Source organism: Sycon ciliatum, chromosome 12 (assembly GCF_964019385.1).
Source record: "Sycon ciliatum chromosome 12, ocSycCili1.1, whole genome shotgun sequence".
Classification (NCBI taxonomy): Eukaryota; Metazoa; Porifera; class Calcarea; order Leucosolenida; family Sycettidae; genus Sycon; species Sycon ciliatum.
In genome coordinates this window covers 14,836,425-14,861,724 of record NC_088654.1, presented here as the reverse complement: position 1 = coordinate 14,861,724, position 25,300 = coordinate 14,836,425, and the positions used below count along the sequence as shown (strand labels likewise).

At 46.8% G+C, this 25,300-nt stretch overlaps 1 protein-coding gene across 1 annotated transcript in view; it reads right to left on the bottom strand.

The window, feature by feature from the left end:
- Positions 1–24,727, bottom strand: part of LOC135827854 (slit homolog 1 protein-like) — a 48,620-nt gene extending 23,893 nt beyond the window's left edge. Inside the window, exons 1-5 of the mRNA XM_065340285.1 lie at positions 24,568–24,727; positions 23,294–23,469; positions 17,467–17,529; positions 8,907–8,978; positions 1,710–1,784 (exon numbers count right to left, since the gene is read on the bottom strand). Coding sequence (XP_065196357.1) covers positions 1,710–1,784; positions 8,907–8,978; positions 17,467–17,529; positions 23,294–23,469 — 386 coding nt within the window. The 5' untranslated portion in view covers positions 24,568–24,727. The remainder of the gene's footprint in view (positions 1–1,709; positions 1,785–8,906; positions 8,979–17,466; positions 17,530–23,293; positions 23,470–24,567) is intronic.
- Between the last annotated feature and the right edge of the window lie 573 nt (positions 24,728–25,300).

The window sequence follows — 25,300 nt, the reverse complement described above, 5'->3', positions numbered from 1 at the left end:
AGCAGCTGCCACTAAGATTCGCAACAAGAGACGCATGTTGCGAAGTCGCAGGCTAAGGTTTAAGCAAAACTGCCAAAAGCCGCTGGTACAAAGTACAGTGTGTACGTTACATTGTAGAGCTCCTGTTTTATTCAGTAATGCACACTCATGAAGTGAGGAAATGACACTTTTGGGCGCTAATGCTTGTTTTGGCTCCAAATCCGGGTACAATGCTGGAGCATTGTTAGTTCTCAAAACGATGCTCGTAATGCCAGTTACAAAGCTAGCATTACACGCCGAGGCCTATCCCTGGTGATGTTTGTGCCTGGAGAGCACTATATAAGTGGTGGTCTTTAGGCACAATCTTCCTCAGCCTACTCAAGCTCAACTGATGAGAGGTGAATTCCCCGAAACACTGTGTATTGAGCAGGGAGTGGTGCTTTCTGGCAGGTTGGCCGAGTCGAAGGTTCGATGGACTTCTCGTGTGCTCTGGATGGCAGTCGTGAGTCAGGCAAGTGTCAAGTAAAGTCGGCGGAATAGCGCGAGCTCCAGTGTGGGGAGCAAACCCTTTCTAAAAAAATAATACTAATTAAATCATTACAGAAACTTAGAGGAGCATCATCAAGCTCGGGTGGATAGTAACATCTGGGATGATGTATGGAGGTTGTGTTAGTATACAAGTATGAACGAGCAGAGGTCAAGGAACAAGATCCGCCATTGACTGTTAGCACGTGAACCCAGTGTAGTACATGCACCATGACCACACCATTTAGATGCTCGGTACTTACCTCCCAATTACAACTATCATGCAGTGTGATATTATAGCGTTTGACCATCGCGCTTTGTGTCAGGAAGGAACTGTCACCTAAATTAATCTTGTACATTGTACTTGTCACACATGTGGACTTCCTCCGCACACAATTACTAATATTATTAGTAATTGTTTTCATGCTCGCGCACTTCTTTGTTGACACGTCTGTAAGGAGCGAAATTATAATAATTATACGTCTTGCATGAAACCGCCTATAGCATCTTCTAATGGCTGTTCCCTGTTCCTGAACATTCTTCAAGATTCATGCATATTCCTCTTGCTTCTCTTGTCCGCCTGCCGATAACATTATCGCCTTGGGGCTCGCTACATATGCACACTACCGTTATGTCACTCTCCTCAGAACATGCGCTCCGGACTTAAACCGAGGTCGTAGTTCAACTACTTGAATAAGTTCAGTATGTTCTGTATTTTTTGAGTTCGTGAAACTAGGCAATTTGCTTATACAGCCTGCTGACCTAATTGCGCTAGCCGCTTTATGACTGGATGCGCATTGAGTCAACGCAATGGTTGCAGAAAATGCCGTGCTAGGAAGGAATCCGGAACAGGTGAGGCTAATAACATCTTTAAATTTCAGCGGTGTGTTATATGTTTGGGATGCAATTCATGTCTGTGGCTAAAATTGTGTAATCGGGTGTATCGACGTCTCTGATTGGTCGTCTCCCAGGGAAGGAGACACTCGTTATAAATAATATTGCTTTAATTACTCGTTAGTGTTGTATTTCTCAGAGGTTCACACAAAAGCGATCGTGTGATCATTGACGATCACTTTTGCGTGAAAATCTCTATAATATGGTTGTGCATGTGTGTGTACTTGCATACACGATAAGAAGAACATGAAAGCTATTGAAGAAAATGAACAACAAAGGAATTGGGGTTTGATATGTATATCTGTACTCACAGGTGAGTCAGTTTCGGCACGTTTGCCAGCAAGTCTGATGGCAAACTGGTAAGTAAAGGGTTCGCACTGATGACTCTAAAACACAAACAGGCACCGAGATTCCCACATCAACAGTGCCCTCACCCTCTACAACTCACTCGCTATCGACATCACAACGCAGCCTCGTAGAAATTCTTCTCGAAACAATGCATCCAGTCTTTTTTTTAGCAGTACCTGTTCCTGCTCCGCGCATCCTCCTGGTTTCTGATATCTCGAACGTGTACTTTTAAACTATCTCCATCATCCCTGCTAACGTTATTGCCCCCGCTTGTTTTTCATGATCCATCGCTTCTTGGCTCCCCGGTTAATTTCAATCTAGCTGTTTCTGGCTAGTACCAGTTCTATCGCACTTATCAATCGTTGTTATTGGCGTCACGCCATCGTGCAATAAAAGAATAATAAGACCAACGGGTTCAGACACAGTATCATGTGAGACCCTTAGAGTTAATGAAAAAAGGTTAATCTCTGTGTGGCAATTGAAAATAATATGTTTTCTTTAGAGAGCCTGTAGTTCGTCACAGCATTTTCTTTGTCACTCTGTCTCTCTTTTTCTATCCCTTTCTCCCTCTCTTGCTCTTTCTGTTTCTCTCTTTATCGCTCTCTCTCTCTCTCTTTCTCTCTCTCCCTCTCTCTCTCTCTTGCTCTCTCTCTCAGTCTGTCTGTCTGTCTGTCTGTCTGTCTGTCTGTCTGTCTGTCTGTCTGTCTGTCTGTCTGTCTGTCTGTCTGTCTGTCTGTCTGTCTGTCTGTCTGTCTGTCTGTCTGTCTGTCTGTCTGTCTGTCTGTCTGTCTGTCTGTCTGTCTGTCTGTCTGTCTGTCTGTCTGTCTGTCTGTCTGTCTGTCTGTCTGTCTGTCTGTCTGTCTGTCTGTCTGTCTGTCTGTCTGTCTGTCTGTCTGTCTGTCTGTCTGTCTGTCTGTCTGTCTGTCTGTCTGTCTGTCTGTCTGTCTGTCTGTCTGTCTGTCTGTCTGTCTGTCTGTCTGTCTGTCTGTCTGTCTGTCTGTCTGTCTGTCTGTCTGTCTGTCTGTCTGTCTGTCTGTCTGTCTGTCTGTCTGTCTGTCTGTCTGTCTGTCTGTCTGTCTGTCTGTCTGTCTGTCTGTCTGTCTGTCTGTCTGTCTGTCTGTCTGTCTGTCTGTCTGTCTGTCTGTCTGTCTGTCTGTCTGTCTGTCTGTCTGTCTGTCTGTCTGTCTGTCTGTCTGTCTGTCTGTCTGTCTGTCTGTCTGTCTGTCTGTCTGTCTGTCTGTCTGTCTGTCTGTCTGTCTGTCTGTCTGTCTGTCTGTCTGTCTGTCTGTCTGTCTGTCTGTCTGTCTGTCTGTCTGTCTGTCTGTCTCTCTCTCTCTCTCTCTCTCTCTCTCTGTTCCTCTGTCTCTCTTTCTCTTCCTGTTCCTCTGTCTGTCTGTCTCTCTCTCTTTCATCTGGATATAGTATGCGCATGATCGATGCAAATACATAAGTCCTTGTCTTGTCATGGAATGGAGTCCTGCATGGCTTGCAGGAGAAACACAACATGGTGGCAACTGTGATTTCTAGGATCTGGGCAGACCTTTCTCGCCTCTGGCCAGCAGTTATTTGTTCGTTTCACCACGCTGAACATCTCAGAAACACGCCTGTTGTCGTCGTCGTCGTCGTCGTCGTTGTTGTTACCAAAAATCTGCAGGTGTGTTTACGCCAATCTGGATCAGGGCCATAGATTGTTCAAACTTTTCAAAAATTAATGTTATGCTGCGTGCGTTGGGGATCTCCTGTGGATCGGGTGGTATATAGTCAGCTCATGAGGTGTGGTTGTATTGACGTAGAATCTACTGATTAAGTATGGTTCAGATGAAAGATAGTTAGATATCGGGGCGAATGGCACATCTCTGGCTTCTGTGCGAAAAGCCACACTCGCCAATTGTATGATATTCGTTGCCATAGCGACCATAGCTAAGATGACGTGCGATCGGTTTAGCACCGCCAGAGAGAAGGTCGATGACTGCAACATTTGGTCATTTACAATTATTTTAACTCGGATACTGAGCCAGTAATAAATATAAAAAAGAGAAGAAAATACATCAGAACGAGTTATGCCGCAATTATCCACGACTGTAGCAAGATGATAATCGGTCAGAAAGTGCGATAATAGGGCACAAAAACTAACAATCTACTGGGCCACTCAGCGACCTGAGTCCTAGCTCTAATGCACCTCCAGTGCGCAAACCAACGGCCTTCCAACTTGGAAAGTTAATGGTTACGTAGGAAAGTGAGCCCAACGAGAACGTGCACAAGCTAAGTCCTACGCCAACAAATAATGCCGAGTGTTGCAGAGACCAGTTAATAACATGACAATGCGGTGTCACTACATTTCAAAGCAGAAATGGAATACACCGCCCAACTTTGGTGGGTCAGCAATATCAGAGATAAAGGAGGGGGAGCTTTGCGAAAATGAATTGTACAAAACCAAACGCCGTTATTTAACGGTACACCTCATGGATGACACTATTGTGGACGAGTTCACTACACTAACAGTAGTTCCACACGACGTACGTTTCACCGTGTTGTTAGTGACGGCTCATCAGGCATGTAAATTTTTAACTCGGTTAATGAGCCAGTATTAAATATAAAAAAAGAACTAGCTGAACCGACATTTGTGTACTTTACTCATGCAATGTAAAAACGTTGGAGACGATGTGCAATAAAACGATGAAAATATGAAGAAATGGTGTAGGGAAAAATATGAATTCAAACAAGTTTTCGTACAACACTCATCAGGAATCGTCGTTGGACTAAAGGACACTGAAACAAAAATTGAACTATTATAGAAAATCTAAGTTAGAGAAATAACACTAAGAGCAACAGCAGTGAAATTTACAAGTGTGAATTTTAACAACCAAAGCGAGAAATGAACAAAGGATAAAGGAAGGAAAGACAACGTGATAACACATAACAGCAGTACATTACACCTAGAACATTAACGGCCGAGCTTGGCCGCACTAAACACGACGCGTTACTTGAACAATTTCAACCCAATTATACTATCTTTCTGTAAACACAAATTAGGCTTATACAGACGCTGATAGATAGCTTCCAAAACTTTTAACTGTTGTCCATAACCATGACTACCACGGCACAATACAGTGAACGAAGAGTCGGAATACGAATTGCAACAATCAGGACTAGCTAGCAGATGATTGTACACTGAAGACTTGCTACCACGAAACCTACGCACAACACTAACACTCTCACCGGCACTCTCACCATCACTCCCATCACTGCTCTCCGACTCACTGCTCCCTCCGCCGTCCGTTCCATCCTCCGCTTCCTCTGTACTCTCTCTGTCTCGTCCATCCCGCCTGGCCGGATCCATTGAACTCAACTCGGCCGTCACGCCGCTATCACGTCCCTCATTTCGCCCTTGTCCGCTGAGTGCGTAGCTTCTGTTGTAGTTGGCTGTTGATCGTCTTGGTCTTTCAATTATGGGCTTGGATGGTGGATTAGCTGTGGTTATTAGTTTTGGAAGCTATCTATCAGCGTCTGTATAAGCCTAATTTGTGTGTACAGAAAGATAGTATAATTGGGTTGAAATTGTTCAAGTAACGTGTCGTGTTTAGTGCGGCCAAGCTCGGCCGTTAATGTTCTAGGTGTAATGTACTTCTGTTATGTGTTATCACGTTGTCTTTCCTTCCTTTCTCCTTTGTTCATTTCTCGCTTTGGTTGTTAAAATACACACCTGTAAATTTCACTGCTGTTGCTCTTAGTGTTATTTCTCTAACTTAGATTTTCTATAATAGTTCAATTTTTGTCCTTTAGTACAACGACGATTCCTGATGAGTGTTGTACGAAAACTTGTTTGAATCCATTTTTTTTCCTACACCATTTCTTCATATTTTCATCGTTTTATTGCACATCGTCTCCACCGTTTTTACATTACATGAATAAAGTACACAAATGTCGGTTCAGCTAGTTCTATTGATTGCGGTTATTAAATTATTGTCTCCTCGCCGTGTGATAGTATAAACATAGACGAAGATTTAAATTTTACGTACAGGCTCATTCTCCGAGCTTCCATAAGTTGCATGATATTTCTGACGTGATGGACAATTTCACGTCACATTTGGCGTAAACTCCTTACTTCGACGGGTGCTGCGTGTCACTAGCGTTGTTTTCCAACGCGCGAGTCAAATAACGCGAGATGGACTTTTCTCTACAGAGATTCAGAAATCCAGAGTTGTGCGAGAAAGGTCTGCGAAATGGCGTTGAAACGAAAGTTTGGAAGTATATCTTGCACCTCGAGGCCCGACCTATGTCAATTTGCTGCACTCTGGAGCAGGCTTTGTGCCATCCATGGAGTGAAGTGTGGACTCCTTCTCTTCGCAGCGGAAAGAGCGTTTCAAAAAAGACTCTCCCTGGAGTATGCTGTCCCTGTTTGGCTCTTTGCCGTCTCGTCTACGCAATTCTGCACATTGGACCGACTGCAAACTACTTCAGCGCGATCCTAGCTCTTGTATAAGACCCGACAGTTTCCTACTTGGACAACATCCAAGAGTGTTCTGAATTATCTGTTTGACTAGGAATCGCGCCATTGGCGTCGTCAAATCGTTTCTGTAGCGCATTTTCATCATGTATTCTATCGATTTCAATCACTACTTAGCCATGTTAGCTTCACCATCTCCCGCAGTTGCCGCCATCCTTCCTCTATAGGCTTGCCTCGTTCTGGAACTCATTAATTTATATAAATCTCCCATGGACTCGAATGGAGAGCCAAGGATTAATGTATAGATGGAAAAACGAACCAACGAACTACAATTTACTCAAGCATCCACTAGCAGCACGAGTTGCGAAACAATCAGCTCATGCCATAATATTGCACGACACTGACCGACGGTACTGACGTTCTACAACTAACTGGCTATAAACTCTTTAATATAATCCTTGGCTCTCCATCCGAGTCCATTCCTGCACAACTGACAAGCCGTCTATATCTATAGCTAAAGGATCGTCGCGTGAAATTGCTGCTTTTTACCGCTGCTTATTGTAGATCTAAATTGGCATAGTCGAAGTACGGTGCTGTTTTACTGAGGCGTTCGGTTTCATAGCTGCCCCCTTTTCGTGATCTTCGCATCATTTGTGCCACGCAAATTGTGTGGAATGTTGTTTTGCGTCCTTGAATCGTGGTTTGACCGTATTGTCCAATGGTTTTGTCAGTATCGTCATCAAACAAAAATAAAATAAAAATTGGACGGGGTTCGCGTACCGGGCAGGTCAAGAACAAGGAGTCGTACAACTCCCTGGTCAAGAACCACCTTTCCGCTTCCGTATCGTCATCAATATACATGAAAATCCGCCAACGTCCTTCGCAGCTGAGACTTTCAGCTCGTACTTATCTTGTTTTCGCTAATCTTCCCCTCGTTATGGTATTTCTATAACTTAGAACCTTCCTAGTAGGAAAGCTGAGTGCTCATCCAAGATGTGCAAGAGATGTTAGCCAGTTAGTTGTAGAACGTCAGTAGCGTTGGTCAGTGTCGTGCAATGTTATCGCATGAGCTGATTGTTTAGTAACTGGTGCTATTAGTGGACATTAAAGCGTAAATTGTAGTTCGTTGGTCCTCTTTCTTCTTCTATAAAATACCGTATTCGATTTATCAGTTGTTTGGGATCGGGTACTTCAAGGCCTCACGTTTGCTCAATCCTACAGAACAGGTCCTACATTTTTCCTCCGCTTGGTAAATCATGGTAAATAGCGCACTAAAACTAAAGATATCAACCATCCATGCATCCCATGCAGAGTGATAATGCATTATTCGGTTCTTTGGGAAAGGGTTGGAGCACCCCCCCTCCCCCCCCCCTTCATTCTGGATCCTGTGTAGATCTACGCCCCTGACGTCACCTTTCGGTTCCAGGGTTGTTCGGTCGATTTGTTTGCTTTCCCTCTTTCTTGCCACGCATATATCATGTACATTAGGGATTTAGGAACCATTCGATAAAAACTGACTGTAAACGATCCAGCGCTGTCAGTTCTCGGGGCTGGACTAGATCTTGGCTTCGCTGTCAAGGGAGTCTGACGAGCAACTCGCCTCCAGAAATATGTCAATGAGCGACCAGGCGGCTTCAGAGGCTGATTTATTTGGACAGTCGAAAATCGATGCGATCTGCAGGTTCAGGAATGGTCTGGTCTAAAGTCGAGCGTCTGGGTGTATTCGATGCGAAGAGCCCTACTACTGACAAAAAGTATCGTCTGGTCCAACCAGGATGCACACACCTCTGACATTGTTAGAACTGGCACGTAATTACGTAACCTTCAACAGACTACAGGTATGTTGGAAAGATCTGATATGTTTAACCTCAATTTAGGACAATTTGGGCCGAGTCCGGTCTGACATTTCACTAGGTCTGACACTGAAGTTCATGGTTAACTTAACATGGCTGAAGCTGATTGGGCTACATCGAAAAGATCAAAAACATTAAAAAGTTCCTGGTTGCTGGACACATTTGTTTTCGGCAAGTCGTTCACGCGGGCAGAAAATTTATTTTGACAATTATTCTGTTGAAATTATCGCCCGTCGGGTACTTTCTCAGTATTTTTGTTCCTTGTATTTATTTTCCACTGTTACTGTATTAAGCCGGCTGTTTTCTTGTAGTCCCTCTTTCCCATCTGTACGTCTACTCGAACTACTCGCGGCTCAACAACTCATAACATGAGTATCAATCGCTATAGATCTATGTCTGGCTTTCTGTCCTTTTCAAGTAAATCGGCTCTTGTTTGGAATTATTTACCAGACGACCAGAAGTCCTGAACTACTATCGCAGATTTCCGCGTCAAATTGGCTATTAACAACTTAACTCTTTCAAGTGTTAAGCTGTCTTTTAGCCAAATTGCCAATTTGAGATTTGCTTTCAAGCAATGTGCATAATCAGTAAATTGATGTTGCTGTTTTGTGTTTTTCTTCTTCTTTTTCTTTTTGGTTTTCCGTTCTCCGGGACTTCTATTCGGTACTCTTTGTAGTTGTACTTCTGTACTGTTGAGCTATCCGAATTCAAATAAACACTTAAGGAAATCTCTAGCCGTGCAAGAGATCACCCGTGAATAACTAAACATGATTATAACAGAAAACACATTGTACACTCACTGCTTCTTCTTTTAAAATACTTTCCTCATTAATATCGTCATGGTGGCAAATTGAACTTACAAAAACCGCAGATCAGGAGTGTTCTTGAATGCATCACGGGAGATGGATGTGACATTGCACCATCGCAAGTATCTGCGGCACATACCAAAAAGGAATATAAACAAAAAGTGAAATTGAAACCAAAATGTCCAGCATCATTTCATCTGGCACAGCTCTTCTGGCTAGTGTGTAGGCTAGGCGGTCTTCCCATATTCCCTCAACAATTGCAGGTATGTTTCCTTTGGGTTTAAATCAACTACCGGTATGCATAATAATTATTATTAATGATTTCTTTCATCACGTATGGAAACTCTGGGTGGTGCTTCAAAATATGAGCCTAAAAAGGACTGACGTTTGGGACTCAAAGGGAGCGCTACAACAACGCACACAACAATAATAAATTTAGAACAAGTCGCCTCTATACAAAGCACCGGCGCATTATGCCGGCATTATTATTGGCATAATTTGGTTGTTGACAATTTGGAGCAGAATGTGGCATTCTTTCGGAGGTAGGAGCATAACTACACGATTGTACCACAGTTCTAGTATGTAATCTTCACTATTGTGAACAACGCACCTGATCAGTGCTGCTGATCTGCATGCTAAAGGGTTCGGAGGTCATGCAGAAAGTGTTTTCAATGAAAAGCAGGGTGGAAATCAGGGCATCACATCATCCGAACTTGTCTTCTTCAAAGTCCTTTCACACACTGATACAATAAATGAAGCAGAAGATGCGAGTGAATCAGCCTTCATCAGGTATCCGGAGACAAGATAGTGACGGGAAGTCCGCAAAACTCCGCATACATTTACACGAAGCATGTTAAAGTCGAATGGTCTTGGTCCGAGGAAGCTGAGACGCTCCATTCTTCTTTTATTCCCAATCGAACTCGCGCACTACCACCGAAACTGGGTGACTGTGCCCTACTAGATGGGGATTTGTACGCAAATGTCACTAAAAGCGCCATTTCGTTCTTATAAAAGCGTGGATGACCGCGATTGGCCCATATATTGTAGTCTTTTAGACGCTGAGTCGACTGGTTTTGGTCCGAGAATGCTGCGATGCAGCGTTCCTCCTTTATTCTCAATCTAACATGGTTGAACAAGCGGTCACGTGCTCCTGCGTACACCAGTCACCTTGCCTAGCCTAGAGCCAGCAGGGTACAACTTACAGCCTGTTTGACCTTGTTTGGACACGCTCCTGTCACTCGAGTTGAACTCCAGTTGAACGTTGGTGTGAAAGTTGTAGCTTGCTGGCGCGGTGACCAGGTGACTTGGGCACACAGGAGCACGTGACCGCTTGTTCAACCATGTTCGATTGGGAGTAAAGGAGGAATGATACATCGCAGCCTTCTCGGACTAAAATTAGTCGGCTCTGCATCCAAAAGACTACAGCTTATGGGCTAATCGCGATCATCTATGCTTATAAGAACTAAATGGCGCTTTTACAGTCCATTCATCGGAAACTGTCCCGCTGGCTTTTGAAAGTCCAATTTGGGCCGAATTGAGGATCAAAAACCCACTTTAAATCTCCCAAATAAGGGTTTGGGATCTGCTTCTCCATACATCTTTCCATGGCATACCTGCCCCAATTTCGTAAACCTGCCTGAATTTCTATTTCCCTGTTCTTGGACTTTTCTGGCCTCAAATGTGGCTAGGAGTAATTGCACGCGTCACCCAATGCAGGATGTACTGTTGTTTTCACGACATCTACAACTACATTATTATTATTATTTGAGGGATTCCCCAAAGGCCGAAGCCTAAATCAAGGGGGTCTCCGAGAATAAATATACGTGTACAATGCGTGTGCAATAGGGTGCAATTCTTAAAAGAAGGAAAATATTACGATAAAAAAGATTAATGTGAAGAGGTTAAATAAGAAGTCTGAGTAGAAGCAAGCGAAAAGGGTACTGGTAAAGAGGGGGGGTAATCAGGAAGTGAGAAAACCTCGAGGATGGAATTTATACCTGTGGAAATGGGACTTAACGTGCCGGCTAAATACACCACGGGTTTCAGATATCCTAATCTCGGTAGGCAGGGAGTTCCACGTGGTGATCATGGAATGTAGTAGAGTGGATCGGAAACAGGGACCAGTGTGAGTGGGCAGGAGGTAAAAGTGGGGACGTCGTGCACTCTTGGATAGAACTATGTTGAGATTATTGAGGGTTTCCGGGTATTGGCGGGTGAAATGGTAAAACAGTTTGAGGCAATGTATATGCCGCCGCCACGCAAGACTTTCCCATTCAGCAGCTTCAAACACGTTCTCCATGCCATGAGGAATGGGCACTTTCCGACGGTGTAAATACTGCCTGGCCACGCGTGCTTGCAATCGCTCCAAAGTGTCAATATTTCCTGCGGTCAGTTTGTTATTCCACAGAGGTGAAGCATACTCAATGGAGGGACGGACGTATCCTTTGTAGAGGCGGGCAATGAGAGCAGGGGTCAGATTGGGTGACATGTAGGATAGCAGAACAACGCGACGACGAAAGTTGGAGGTGACACTATTGATGTGGGTCTGGAAAGACAGGCGGGGATCCAGGGTGATTCCTAGATGGCGGTGGGTAGTCGAGGGACATAGGTCTGCAGCATCCACACGCAGTGCTGGGGCACCACATGTATGTGAGGGAGACACCAAAAAGTTAGGGTGCCAGTTTCCAATGAATGGACTGTAGTGACATTTTGCATACAAATCCCCATCTAGTAGGGCGCAGTTACCCAGTTGCGGTGGAAGTGCGCGAGCTCGATTGGGAATACAGGAGGAAGGGAGCGTCTCAGCTTCCTCCGACCAAGAGTCCAAGACTATTTGACCCAGCACCCCGAAGACTACAACTGGTGAAATTTTGATTTTAGGCCTAACTTCCCCTTTAAAGAGGCATGACCACTGGATGTTATTTTTCTTCTACAAAGAACACAAACCCGGCTCGAGACAAAATAAGAACAAGAAAGATAACAAAGTTGCACGCAGGGAGAACGAGGAAACGACTAGAGCACAGACGTTTTGGGTTGACAGAATAAACAACTATTGAGTCGGGGCTGACTACTGGTATCCACTAGCGCAGCTGTGTAGGTGGGGCTGTGTAGTTGGGGTGTTGTGGACTCCTCCGACCAGAGGTCTGGGTATCCTTGCACACAACGCGCACCAGGGGGGGGGGGGGGGATAAAAAAGAAAGAAAGAAGAAAGAGTTAGGCCATCAGGTAGTACGCTAGTCTGCGGTGTGCACGTCGACAGCAGTCCCACAAGTTTGCTCGAGGAGGTACTTGTACACTGCTACCTTGACGCGTTGCAGCGCTGCCTCGGATGGGGATGTTGGCAGCCATGACTGTGCAGGCTATGGATATTGCTCTAATAATAGTAAAAATTGTTCACGTTGAACCTCGAGAGAAGTTATACGGATTACCGGTTTGAAAGACCGATTTGGGCCGAATTGAGGATCAAAAACCCTCTTTAAATCTCAAACATCTGGGTTTTGGATTTTGGACAAGGCTGTCAGCGAGTCTTAGCTTTCCCAATAAGCCCTTTAGTCCCAGAGCGTCAGCAATACGTGGCATGCGAAATACTGTAAGTAGGAGTCACAACGAGCGGTTGAAGCAGCGGTGAGACTAAAGATGATGTGAGACTCCTCTGTAAATGGTACATCCCATGAAAGGTACCTGTATAATATGGCTAAACAATCAAGACGATAATATTGAACCCTGTAGTGGTTATATAATTATGACCAGTCACCACCACTATACAAAGGTCGTTGACGCTGCAAATTCTAAACTCTGCACTCACATCAACATGACCACGGCGAGGTCAATTCCGGTATATAGATTGATATTGACAATGACCCTCCAGACACCTGTTTCGCTCCTCCTGAGCTCATTAAGGGAGGCATATATAGGGATATTGACAATGACCCTCATCATTAGGTTTAAGCCTGTTTTGGACCTCCACTCTAAATAGAGCCAAACAACAACAACCCTCCAGACCCAAACCGTCGGGGATTTTGAAAAGTGAGGCACGCGTTTTTCGGGCTCTCCTTTTTTTCCCTTTTTTGCAGCCCAGCCGGCATCAGGCCGGACTGGAAGTAGACTAGATCAGTGATTAGAAATAGCAGATAGAAGTAGAGTAGTGTCGGAAACTTGCCATGCCCGGAGCTACCACGAGAACTAACTCTCGTGTATCAGCCTTGACTGAATCTGAGACGAAAATGTTGGGCTCCCTGCCTAGTATCGAGTCGGATGTATCGGCAGTGCTAAAAAGTCTGGCCGCACTTGTCTCCGAGGCCGCCGATCGCGAGGATCGCCTGAACAATAGGTTCGATGTGCTATCCAGACAAGTATCTGAGCTGAAGGAGGAGGTAGCTTCTCTCAAAGAATCCGCCATTGCCGCGGCGAAAGCTCCTCAGCCATGCCAGCCAGGACGTACTACGAACCCTGACCGTACCCGTACTGACCCCCGCACAGCCTGCAGGCAGTGTAGCATGAGTGCGAGTACGAGCAGATCTACCAGCTACAGCAGCGCGCTGAACCAAGGTCCAGCATCCGATGCGCCCCGTACTGAAAATGATGCTCGCCCAGCAGCCAGCCCTGGCCACAATGTGGACAGCGTGAGCGAGAGTGACGCGGATGACGGTTTTCAGCAGCCACGGAGGCGAAAGCGCAACAAGAGCACAAAGGTGTTGCAGCCCATCTCCGACGATGCATGGAAACTAATTGCAGATGAGCCCCACAGAGCGAAGAGAGCTGCCGTATATGTTGGTAACCTCAGCAGGGAGACAACTGAAGACCGGTTACGCGAATTTGTTGATTTGCGTAGCAGGGCCGTCAACTCCGACACACCAGTAGTGCTCCACACCTGTAGCATGCATGTCAATGCTAGCGGCTGCATGTCTGCAAGAGCGTTTGTGGATGCCAGCTCCCTGCATATCCTGCTGGCTGCCAACTTCTGGCCAAGGCCACTTTATTGCAGGAGGTGGACCTTCCACACATCCGACACTCACAAGACAGTACCAGGGTCAGCTCAGCCTGGCTGCCCACCAACTGACACGCCAGAGACATCCCCATCCCTGCCCAATCCACTGCAAAGCGCAGGTAGCAACAAAAGCAGCAGCGCAGATACTGCAAGCAACAACAAAAGCAACAGCGCAGATACTGCAAGCAACAACAAAAGCAACAGCGCAGATACTGCAAGCAACAACAAAAGCAGCAGCGCAGATACTGCAAGCAAGCAACAATGAAAATCCTCCTTACAAATGCTGGTGGAATCATGTCCAAATTTGGAGAGTTTCAACACGCGCTTGTATCCTCCAAAGCTGATATCGCTGTTGTTACTGAAACCAAGATCACCGCAGAGAAATTCTCCCTTCATGAGTCAGCCATCCCAGGGTACTCCGGCCCACTCCGGCGTGACAGGACTGAACATGGTGGTGGCATAGCAATCTGGGTACGCAGCCCATTGGCGTACCATCATCTAGATCAGTATGACTCATCTGTTCACGAAGTAACTTGGCTCACAGTGCAGTCTGCCCATCATGGTAAGATAGTGCTGGGTGCTGTATACAGGCCAGGATCCGCCTCAGAGACTGATATCTCAACACTTGAGCACCTCGATGGCATCCTGGATAGCGTCAGAAAACACGGCACCCACACCATGCTGGTCGGAGACTTCAATGTCCACAACACGGCTTGGCTCGGCAGCTCTAAGACCACCCGTGCAGGGGAGTACATGGAGGAACTAAGCGCTGCCCACAGCCTCATGCAGCATGTCCAAGAACCAACCCGAGGTCTCAACACCCTGGACTTAGTGCTCTCTGACTTCACTGGTACTGTGACCACCGGTATCTCGCCGCCGATAGGAAGGTCAGACCATTGTGTTGTCCACGCTGTGCTCGCTCAAGCCCCGCTTGAAAATGAGCCCAGCACACGGAGACGTGTGTGGCGATATGGCCAAGCCGACTGGAACAGACTGCGTGCCCACTACCGTCGCATTGCCTGGGCAGCTGAGTTTCCGGAGGACCCAGAGGAAGCATGCAGCCTTGTTACTAGGCACATCGTGTCTGGGATGCTGCAGTTTATTCCCCACAAGATGCTGGAAACAAGGCCGTCCGATCCGAGCTGGTGGACACCAGAATGCACTGAGGCTCAACGTGCCAAAGAGAAAGCGTGGAAGGCCTGGCGTCACCAGGGGCCCAGCGAATGCCTGAAGCAGTCGTTCATGACAACTGTCACTCAATCTATTACAACCCAACATCGTGCACAACAAGCTGAAGAGCAGACAGTCCGAGAGCGTCTCACACGTGGTTCCATGAGAGACAAGGACTGGTGGAGGAATGTCAAGCGCGCCGCCGGTCTGGGTAGGACTACAGACGTGCCAACACTCACTGATGCTGACGGGCACGAGCACAGTACATCGAAAGCCAAGAGCGAGTGCCTTGCTAGATTCTTTGCTGAAAAATGTAGCCTTGGGGATAATGACATCGACAATGCTGAGTTACCAGCAACACCCTGCACTACCACTCCGGGCCTGCAGCGCGTCCGCTTCCGCGTCTCTGAAGTCCAACAGTGCCTGAAGCGTCTCAACACATCCAAATCCACTGGTCCAGATGAGATCCCAGGACGAGTACTCAAGGAGTGTGCAGCTGAACTAGCACATCCTCTGGCTAGATTGTTTCGCCTGTGTTTTGCAAATGGAGTCCAGCCCCAATCATGGAAAATTGCCCGTGTCGTTCCAGTGCACAAGAAAGGACCCAAATCCATGATGAAGAACTACCGGCCTATATCTCTCCTGACGATCATCTCTAAGATCATGGAAGGTATCATCAATCGGCAGCTTGTGAACCACCTGGAAACCCATCAACTCTTCTCCTCGTCCCAGTTTGGCTTCCGACGTGGACTGGCCACAAGTGACCTACTGACGGCTCTCCAGCATTCCTGGGCCACTACCCTGGCTGGCGGCGGTCTTGTGCATGCCCTGGCAGTTGATATTGCCGGGGCATTCGACAAGGTTTCCCACCCAGGTGTCCTTGCGAAGGCACAGCAATGTGGCATCCACGGCCAACTCCTGGCTTGGCTAAGGTCGTATCTCCATGACCGAAAACTGACTGTAGTTGTTGGCGGTCAGTCCTCCCCACTGTTCCCGATCAAGGCTGGAGTGCCCCAGGGTAGCCTCCTAGGTCCCACTCTTTTCCTGTTATATGTAAACGATGCAGAACAGTGTTTAGCCCCAGGCTCCAGTCTAGCTGTCTACGCGGACGATACAACACTCTATGCCCTAATCAGAAACCCAGATACCATCGCTGCTGCTTGCAATAGCCTCCAAGCATCTATTGACCGCCTGCAGACTTGGGGTGCCCAATGGAAGATAAAGTTCGAGCCATCAAAATCTCAGGCAATACTCCTTGACCGCCACAGACCATCCCTGGATGTCCCACAGCTCACATTTGATGGCATGCAGGTGCCTGAGAGCCCTCAGCTCAAGCTGCTAGGAGTGTTATTTGACAGTACTCTCTCCTTCCGGGCCCACATCCGTTCCCTTGCCGTTAGAGCCAACCAGCGACTCGGCCTGCTCCGAAAGGCATCTCGGATCCTGGACAGTGCAGGGCGCCTAACTGTGTACAAAGGATTTGTACGGCCTATAATGGAGTACGCCCCTCTCGTCTGGGCAAGTGCGGCACATTGTCACCTCCATCAGCTGGACCTGGTCCAGCGTCGAGCCATGAAGGTTATTGGCCCCTCATTGCTCCCCAGCCTGGCAATCCGAAGGCATGTTTACGGGCTGTGCTACCTGTATAAGCTGCAATGCATACCAGGTCCAGCTCTGCTTACCAACATGGTACCTCCCCCAGCAAGAGTTAACGCTGCACCCCGGACGCGCCGGCAACGCCAGTCCCTCGGTGGCCACTCTTTCCAACTCGCAACTCCTCTGCCAGCCTCCAGTCCAGAGTTCATCCGCCGCTCCTTCCCATACTTTGTCCTGGAGAGCTGGAACACACTGCCTGCCCCAATCCTCGCCGAACGCCCAACTCTCAAGAAATTGCCGACATTCAAGACCAAGGCCTACCATCACCTCCGCCAGACCAATTGGCTATGGGCCACTGAAGTCCACCAGCACTGAGAATAACCGGTTGTCTCTATTATTATCATTTTCTGTCTCTCTCTCTCTCTCTCTCTCTCTCTCTCTCTCTCTCTCTCTCTCACTCTTCCTCTCCTGGGAAGCTCCTCATGCTCATTCTCCCTTTCTCTGTCCATTTCCCCTTCCTGATGCGTAGACCAACTGTTGAACCGGAGACCACTAGGTCGGGGGAGGTTGACCTACCTCATCGGCACGCATGCCACGCTCCTCTGTGTTGTCAAAGTTCGCTTGTCCACTTTTGTCTACCTCCCCTTTTATGTTGCTGGCCAGTGCTTTGTAGTAAAAAAAAAAAAAAAAAAAAATTGGCTGCAGTGGAGCCTCCGTGTTCTGTAGTGACTATTTTCGGAATATGGAAAGAACCAGGAAACGACTTTGTGGAATGACTCCTACTATTTTCAAAGACTCCGCAGTGAGGTCAAACTGGAAGAAAATAAAGTGCATATAAGAATGTAGTATTTGATCACTTACATAGATTCGACCGTTGGGAACATTTGATCAATGAGGGATCCCAAATTGGAGGTTTGTACATTCCTGATAGGATGGGACACACGAGAACAGAGCTGTGTTGTATATGCATACTACGCTCGCACTCCTGTCTTTGTGCTGCATGCACGCGCACACATATTCTGATGTCATGCGTACGCTATAAAACTGATTACATGCATGCACGCCCACCAGCTGTGATTTGAGCTGTTTTCAGTCTTCTTGTAGATCTTGAGCTTGAGTCTCCACATTTAGTTTCGTCTCTCTTGTCATTCATATTCTAGGTAGTAGCAATAATAATCAGAATCAGAATCTATAAGCAGTCTTTAGATTCATAATCATGGCGCAGTGAACATTTCTTACCGTGCTTTAGCTCACCCGGTTGTGATCGGCCTAGGCTAGTTGAATTTTTTTGTAGTTGAGTACTTCGTTTCTTTTAGTTCGTCATAAGTGATGCTGGAAGTACCCTGGACGGTGCTGCCCAACCTGCCTTGAGCCCAGATGTACTGGCTCTCATGACCTTGACGCAGCAACAAATGAAAGCTGCTGATGGTCACGAGGCCCGACTGACAGCGTTACTCCGGAATCAGAACACTCAACCGTCGTCTACAGGCAAGCCAATATCAGTGGAGCGTTCGATATTGCTGGCCTCTGCCACGCTTAACGACCTCCCCGCTTGGGAGGAAGCGTGGGACGACTACGTCCCTTGCCAAAAACTGACAATCCAGGCCACACGGACACAAGTTAGCGCCGTGCGACAGGCGCTTGACGAGGAACTTCGTAGGTGCCTGAGGGAAGAAGTCATTCCTCTAGATACCAGTGCTTAAGAGAGCATGTCTGAGAATACCAAAGTATGTGTGCAAGTGGATCTCTCCGATTTCGCTCAAAATTTGCAGGTAGGTTGCCTTTGGGGTGTGGATCGACTGTGCAAAGCCCTTGAAAAAGTTTCTGAAGGGAACCTTGAAATTTGCATACCCCTCAAAAATGGCCGAAATATCACATTATTTATGGGTCTAGAAACGAGTCACGCCACAGCGTATACGAACAAGCTATGAACAAAACTACATCAAGCCAACATTGCCTCACCTTAGAAGAGTTCCTGGAGCAGTACCGCTTAGCCACGCCAGCATCCCAGAAGACGAGGTCCATCACCCCCTGACGCCACAAATGATCGTCTTGAAAATAGCCAATTTACAAGCGCTGGCAAAACAGCCAGCTACGTCCTCAATTGGCCAGAACTATACACCGGCAGATAGTAGAACACCTCTTCTAGCGCTGAGGACATGTCCCCCATCTTCCTTTTGGGGTTTTCTTGAAATAAACTTTTTTGAATTTTTCCACTCGACCATGCTGAAATACGGCCAAAGTCATACCTGCGCAGGAAAGCTCGCCCCTCCGCGACGTCTCCTCAGCAATTTCTACTCCAACACTACTCCCAAGGCCGCAGAACAAAGTATAGTGTTGACTCTGACAAGGAAAAGCAGCGGTGATCACTTGTCACTCCAAACGACAAGCTTCTCCTTGCGCCACCAATAATTTTTTGTGCGACTGTTGATGCAAAAGTGACTGAAGGCCTGAGCGTAGTTTTTGAATTTTATTGCAAGATGCACGGTGAGATCGCGTGCTCTGTGACGTAGGATGACGCTTCCTGCATCACGATACGCGGCCAACGATCGTGAAAGTGCCTGGAACGCTACTCGGAACAGACCATGATGGCAGAGGTAAGATGAGCTTCATTTCCTGCTTGAACTGCTGAGTACCCCAACAAACTGTCCTAGGAGTGTTGCAATGGCAGCAAGCCGTTGAAATATGCCCCGTACAGCATGGAGAGTTATTCGTCTTTCACACTTACCTCCTGCAATCCCGAACATAGTCCAACAGTAAAAGTCCCTTGTTTTCATGTCGATGCTCGACAAAAGCGGCTAGCTCGGTCCCTGTGTTGACTGGCACGCGAGTAGCACTGACTGCACGCACTTGTCGCGTGAACTGCATGAGAGATTTCTTACGTCATAAAGAATGTGATTTCATCATCATTTCACTGGTCTTCGACCTACATGGTCAGGGAAAGTCCCGGTTCGTAGGCCTACAACACTACCAGCGTGTTCTTGAGCGCAGTAACAACACAAGTGGGATGACTTCCAGACCAACGGGCGTTCAAGGCGAGTAACAAGCGCACTTGACGAAGGTGACTCTGAAATCTCGTGAGCCGTGGGCCATGCGACTTGGCATTCTTGCGTCACAAGGCACGTGATTTCACCGTGCATCTTGCAATAAAATTCAAAAACTGCGCTCAGGCCTTCAGTCACTTTTGCATCAACAGTCGCACAAAAAATTATTGGTGGCGCAAGGAGAAGCTTGTCGTTTGGAGTGACAAGTGATCACCGCTGCTTTTCCTTGTCAGAGTCAAAACTACACTTTGTTCTGCGGCCTTGGGAGTAGTGTTGGAGTAGAAATTGCTGAGGAGACGTCGCGACGGGGCGAGCTTTCCTGCGCAGGTATGACTTTGGCCGTATTTCAGCATGGTCGAGTGGAAAAATTCAAAAATGTTTATTTCAAGAAAACCCCAAAAGGAAGATGGGGGACATGTCCTCAGCGCTAGAAGAGGTGTTCTACTATCTGCCGGTGTATAGTTCTGGCCAATTGAGGACGTAGCTGGCTGTTTTGCCAGCGCTTGTAAATTGGCTATTTTCAAGACGATCATTTGTGGCGTCAGGGGGTGATGGACCTCGTCTTCTGGGATGCTGGCGTGGCTAAGCGGTACTGCTCCAGGAACTCTTCTAAGGTGAGGCAATGTTGGCTTGATGTAGTTTTGTTCATAGCTTGTTCGTATACGCTGTGGCGTGACTCGTTTCTAGACCCATAAATAATGTGATATTTCGGCCATTTTTGAGGGGTATGCAAATTTCAAGGTTCCCTTCAGAAACTTTTTCAAGGGCTTTGCACAGTCGATCCACACCCCAAAGGCAACCTACATGCAAATTTTGAGCGAAATCGAAGAGATCCACTTGCACACATACTTTGGTATTCTCAGACATGCTCTCTTAAGTGCAAGCAGTGATTGCTGCCATCAAAAAGTACATTCGTCGAAAACGGAACCCCCTGCTGGACCGCATCGATTTCTACAATAGGCGTCAACATAAAGGCAAGTCCTTCGACAGTTTTTTTACTTGTCTGAAAGAATTGTTTAGCGCCTGTGACTCTGTGGAACTACGTGTTTTTCCCACGTGCGCTGGGCGTATGTGTACTGACTGCCCCAAGATCCTAGTAATAGCTAACGAAGAGCTCCTTCTTGACCGGATCGTTGTCGGTGACCTGGACGATGACACACGGTACAAGCTGCTTTCCGAGCAGAACTTGACCCTTTCCAGCGCGGCCAAGATTTGTTGTGCGGAGGAAGCCGCCAAGCAGACCAACGATGGAATGCCGACTTCCGGCTCCTTTAAGGCCGCTGTTGCGAAAAAGTCTTCTTACCAGAAGCAAAAGTCTCAGTTCAGTGACAGAACCGCAACAGCCCAGCCACCCAAGAAGTGTATGAACTGTGGTCACAGCGCTAACACCAAGTCTTACTGTCCTGCTGCAGGCAAGACATGTAATGGCTGCAAGGCGTCGGGACATTTTGAAAATATGTGCCCAAGGAAATCGCAGTCTGCGCACCGTAATGACAAGATCGGCCAACTGAAGTTGCAGCAAGCATCGTCAGGCAACCAAGGGACCGTGACTGTCCATGCCACCCTGAATGCGGAGACCACTGGTGCACCGATCGACTGGATCCCCGACACCGGTAGTGATGTGGATGCCACCGGTTTACAGCATTTGGAATTGCTTGGCGGATTCCCCGATAATCTTGCCACCGATTATGATGTAGTGACTGGTGTAAATTGTCAAAGTCTTGAATCTGCTGAGCAGGTTCACTCCTCTCTCGCCATTGGAGCTAAGACACGACGATCCATGTCTTCCCTGATCTGTCTGATGCTCAGTTGTTTCGGACTTCTTTGCTTGCGCATGGTCTGCTTCCAGCTGACTGGCCTAACGTTTCCCGACTTGAAATTCAACCAGCGCCAGACCGTACTGCTGACGAGATCCGTGATGAACTCCTGCAAGAATTTGCAGACGTGTTCGATGATGGCCATTTGAAACTCATCTCTCGCTCACCAATGGATATTGAGCTCCAAGCCGATGCTAAGCCAGCTTGCACGCATCATGCGCCGCAAGTCCCCTTTGCCTTTCGTGACCACATCAAGGACCAGCTGGACGGAATGGTGAAGGATGACATTACTGAACCAGTTTTCCACACCGACCGCATGGTGTCACCCGGTTGTGATTGTAGGCAAAAATGGCACGTCTGGGAAGCGATTGACAGTCGACTTCACGAAGGTGAATGACCAGATTCAACGCCCTGCTCATCCGATGCAACCACCAAGAGGCGTCATTGCCAGCATCAGTGGCCACTACTTCACAAAGCTTGTTGCACGTCATGGGTATTGGCCAGTCCCATTATGTGAATCTTCTGTTCCGGCTCAATTCGATGTCTCTGCTCGCCCGTTGTCCGAGCTCCGTGTCGGCACCTATGTGGACGTACAGGACCCCAGGTCGAAGCTGTGGTGCAAGCGTGGTGTTATCGTTAGTGTTGGTCGTCACCTTGATTATTACGTGAAGAGTGTACTTGCGTAACTGACGTTTTCTCCGCCCGTTCATTCCCTTTGTGTCTGCTACTCCTGATGGTACTGTGCCTGCCAATCTACCTGCTGATCCACCGGCTCCTGTAGCTCCACATCGGAGCACTCGCAACCGCCGTGCTACGGACCGTTTGGACATTTCTTCCCCAGTCATATGTTTGATTTCTGTTGTATTTCTACTGCTTTTCGTATTCTTGCAGTCTCGTATTTATTTATTTGATTTCTCTTGTTAGATCGTACTGTTCTCGTTATCCAGTATAATCTCGAGGGCGCGTGTGATGTATATGCATACTACGCTCGCGCTCCTGTCTTTGTGCTGCATGCACGCGCACACATGTTGTGATGTCATGCGTACGCTATAATACTGATTGGATGCATGCATGCTCACCAGCTGTAATTTTAGCTGTTTTCACTCTTCATGTTTTTTCTTGAGCTTGAGTCTCCACATTTTAGTTTCGTCTCTCTAGGCATTCATATTCTAGGAACTTGTAATAACAATACATATAACTTAGCACACCTACAAGGTAAGAATATTACGTCATCCGCTCACGGGGGATGTTGCCTGATGATTGCGAGAGCATGAAACTTCAAGTCGCAGCAAACAAGCAACAAACCTTGTTGTTCTGTTCTGTCATCCGCTCACACAAATTTGAACCTGAGAGAAGCGCTGATTTCCTGTTCTCCTTTTTCTGCCTTGACACCTCTACGCTACACCTGCAGCATACTCAGGGAGCCTTTGTACCTAAGCGATTGTATGATGTACCCAAGGTCCTTCTCTCCTATATCTGCCCTCAGGTTTTTTTAATTGTCACCAGGCAAAAGCACAGGTGACTATTCCTTAACGGACGAGATGAGCAGCTGGGTAGGAAAACACGTTTTTCGAAAGATTGTGACTACTGGCTGTCGGATGTATCTCTTGGTGTTGGTAGCCACAAATTACTAGACCAGTTGCCTGGTGATTTTGTTGTTTATATTGTGGTCTATATATACTTAAAGTTGCGTCACCCCGAGGCAAATTTGCCTCCTTTGATGCGTAACCTGGCACTCCATTTGAAACTGAGGGTGTTCTCCGTTTCATGGCAAGAAGACGAAAAATTGTTTAAAGTTAATGTACGGCACTACAAACTATAGCTTACAAATATTTCACGCTGCGAGGCAGGGGATCAGGAATGGAGCTGAAGTTCGGAAGATTGCTGCACGACATTGATTCCCCACTACATGTGCAGTACAATGAACATGTTGTTGTCGCATTGTTGAACTCCACGGTGACCATAACCATCAGGCATACCCACATCACTCCACTAGAAGCCATCTGTGAAGTACAAGAGTATCAACATCATTATCGCTAATACAAGTATTAGATGATGACACAGATCATGAGAAAGTTTTATATATGCAGCATATTATTTTTATTATAAATAATGGATATGGATACTGGATAACTGTACTCAGTAACTCTTTCCATTTTACAGGCAATGTTTTATTATTATTATTACTTCAAGTATTATTGCAAAATTTGGATACTGGTTTATATACAGCCAAAGGAAAGGTGTAAATGACAGAAGTTGTGAAATATTGTATCATGGCGTGAATAACATTTCAAGTGACAGGAATTGGAGCTAGTTGTCTGCCACTTGATTCGGTGGTGCCTGTGGATGGATTGAAGTTCCGAAGGTAGTACAGCTGTACGTATTAGCTGTAATTATTCTCTTGGCGACACTTTGATACAAGTTCGCCTCTCTTTTAGCAGCTTCGGGCTACTTCACCTGGTCACCAGGCATGCACCCAAGGAAAGGCACAGAGAGCCTTAGTTCTCCCACTTGTTTATACGCAGTATGGCATGCGCTCTATTTCTTTTCTGGCGGCAGGCAGTTGGTACTTTCTTCCAGCTGACTGTCGACAGGCCCACTCTCTTGCACTCTTCAGTAACATGGTTAGACTACACCTAGGGTTCCAAGTAAAAAGGCAGTAGCCTGTTGGGACTTCCCTAGTAAAACAAAAAAATACTACTAATTCTACTACTTGTTATTATAATTTGTCATAATCTGACTTGTCAGTTTGAGCACTCTGGCAAGGTACGTTCGGGCCTGAGTGGAAACTTTTATTTTCATTGCTATCAGGTTCGGTCTCATTTCCTCTGTGCTGCACTGATGAGTTCACAAAGAACGAAACAGCATGCTGTCCGCAGATTGAGTGTTAATATAATTACCGGTAGGTATATTCGACAATGCCATAATTTTTCAAACACAGAGCGGCATTGGGACACATAATCAAAATCCAAACTGCTTATCGGCCCGTCAATCTTCTGCTCATCTACCATGGTTATTTGCCCTAATACCTAGCATTTTGAGCAAATTTCAGAAAATGTTCAGTATTCCATTGGACACAAACCACCAACACGTAGACCTACCTGGTCCTCTCAGTCCGCTGTCCGGGATGGGACGGCTCCAAAACCTAAGGCCTTCGAACAAGTCTTGGTTGTTGCGTCTTCGGTGGAATCACAAGCAAAGGAGCACTCTCCAGCAAGCACGCTTCTGCTTAAAAAGACAAGGCGTTCATTAAGCAGTTTTGGAGGATTCGCTCAATAGAAGCTGCACCGCTGCTTTGCATGTCATGATTGGAAGCTGTGGCCTTAGTAAAAAAAGGAAGAAAAAAAAGAAAAGAAAAAGCTACTCGCTTTTCGGAGACTTTACCTGGCATGCCCCAATTCAAGGGCATTTCAAACGTAGCAGATCGCATTTACTGTCGCGAGGTATTGATCATGGATGGCATCATTGGCAGAGCAGGTGGTTACATCAACTGAACCTGATAAGGTGGGTTCTTTTACCGAATGATAAGCTTCAATCTGGTTGATAGTACATGTATTAATTTGGCAATACATGTACTTATCTTCGCGTACATGTAGTTGCAACCTTACACTTCATCCCATTGTGCGTGAGTGTTCAAAGGCAATATTTCTGTGCATTGTTTAGATTTGTGCAATGGATGTGGATGAGTCGTTGCCAGACCGCACCGCATTGGCTTCCACTTTGCGTGAATAAGCTACCGTTCCACATAGTAGTTACCGCTCTTGTCCGACACATGGTTCAGGCTGTGCGTTGTCATTAAGAAGTAGATTTCTGCACTAGTTGACTAGCAAGGCT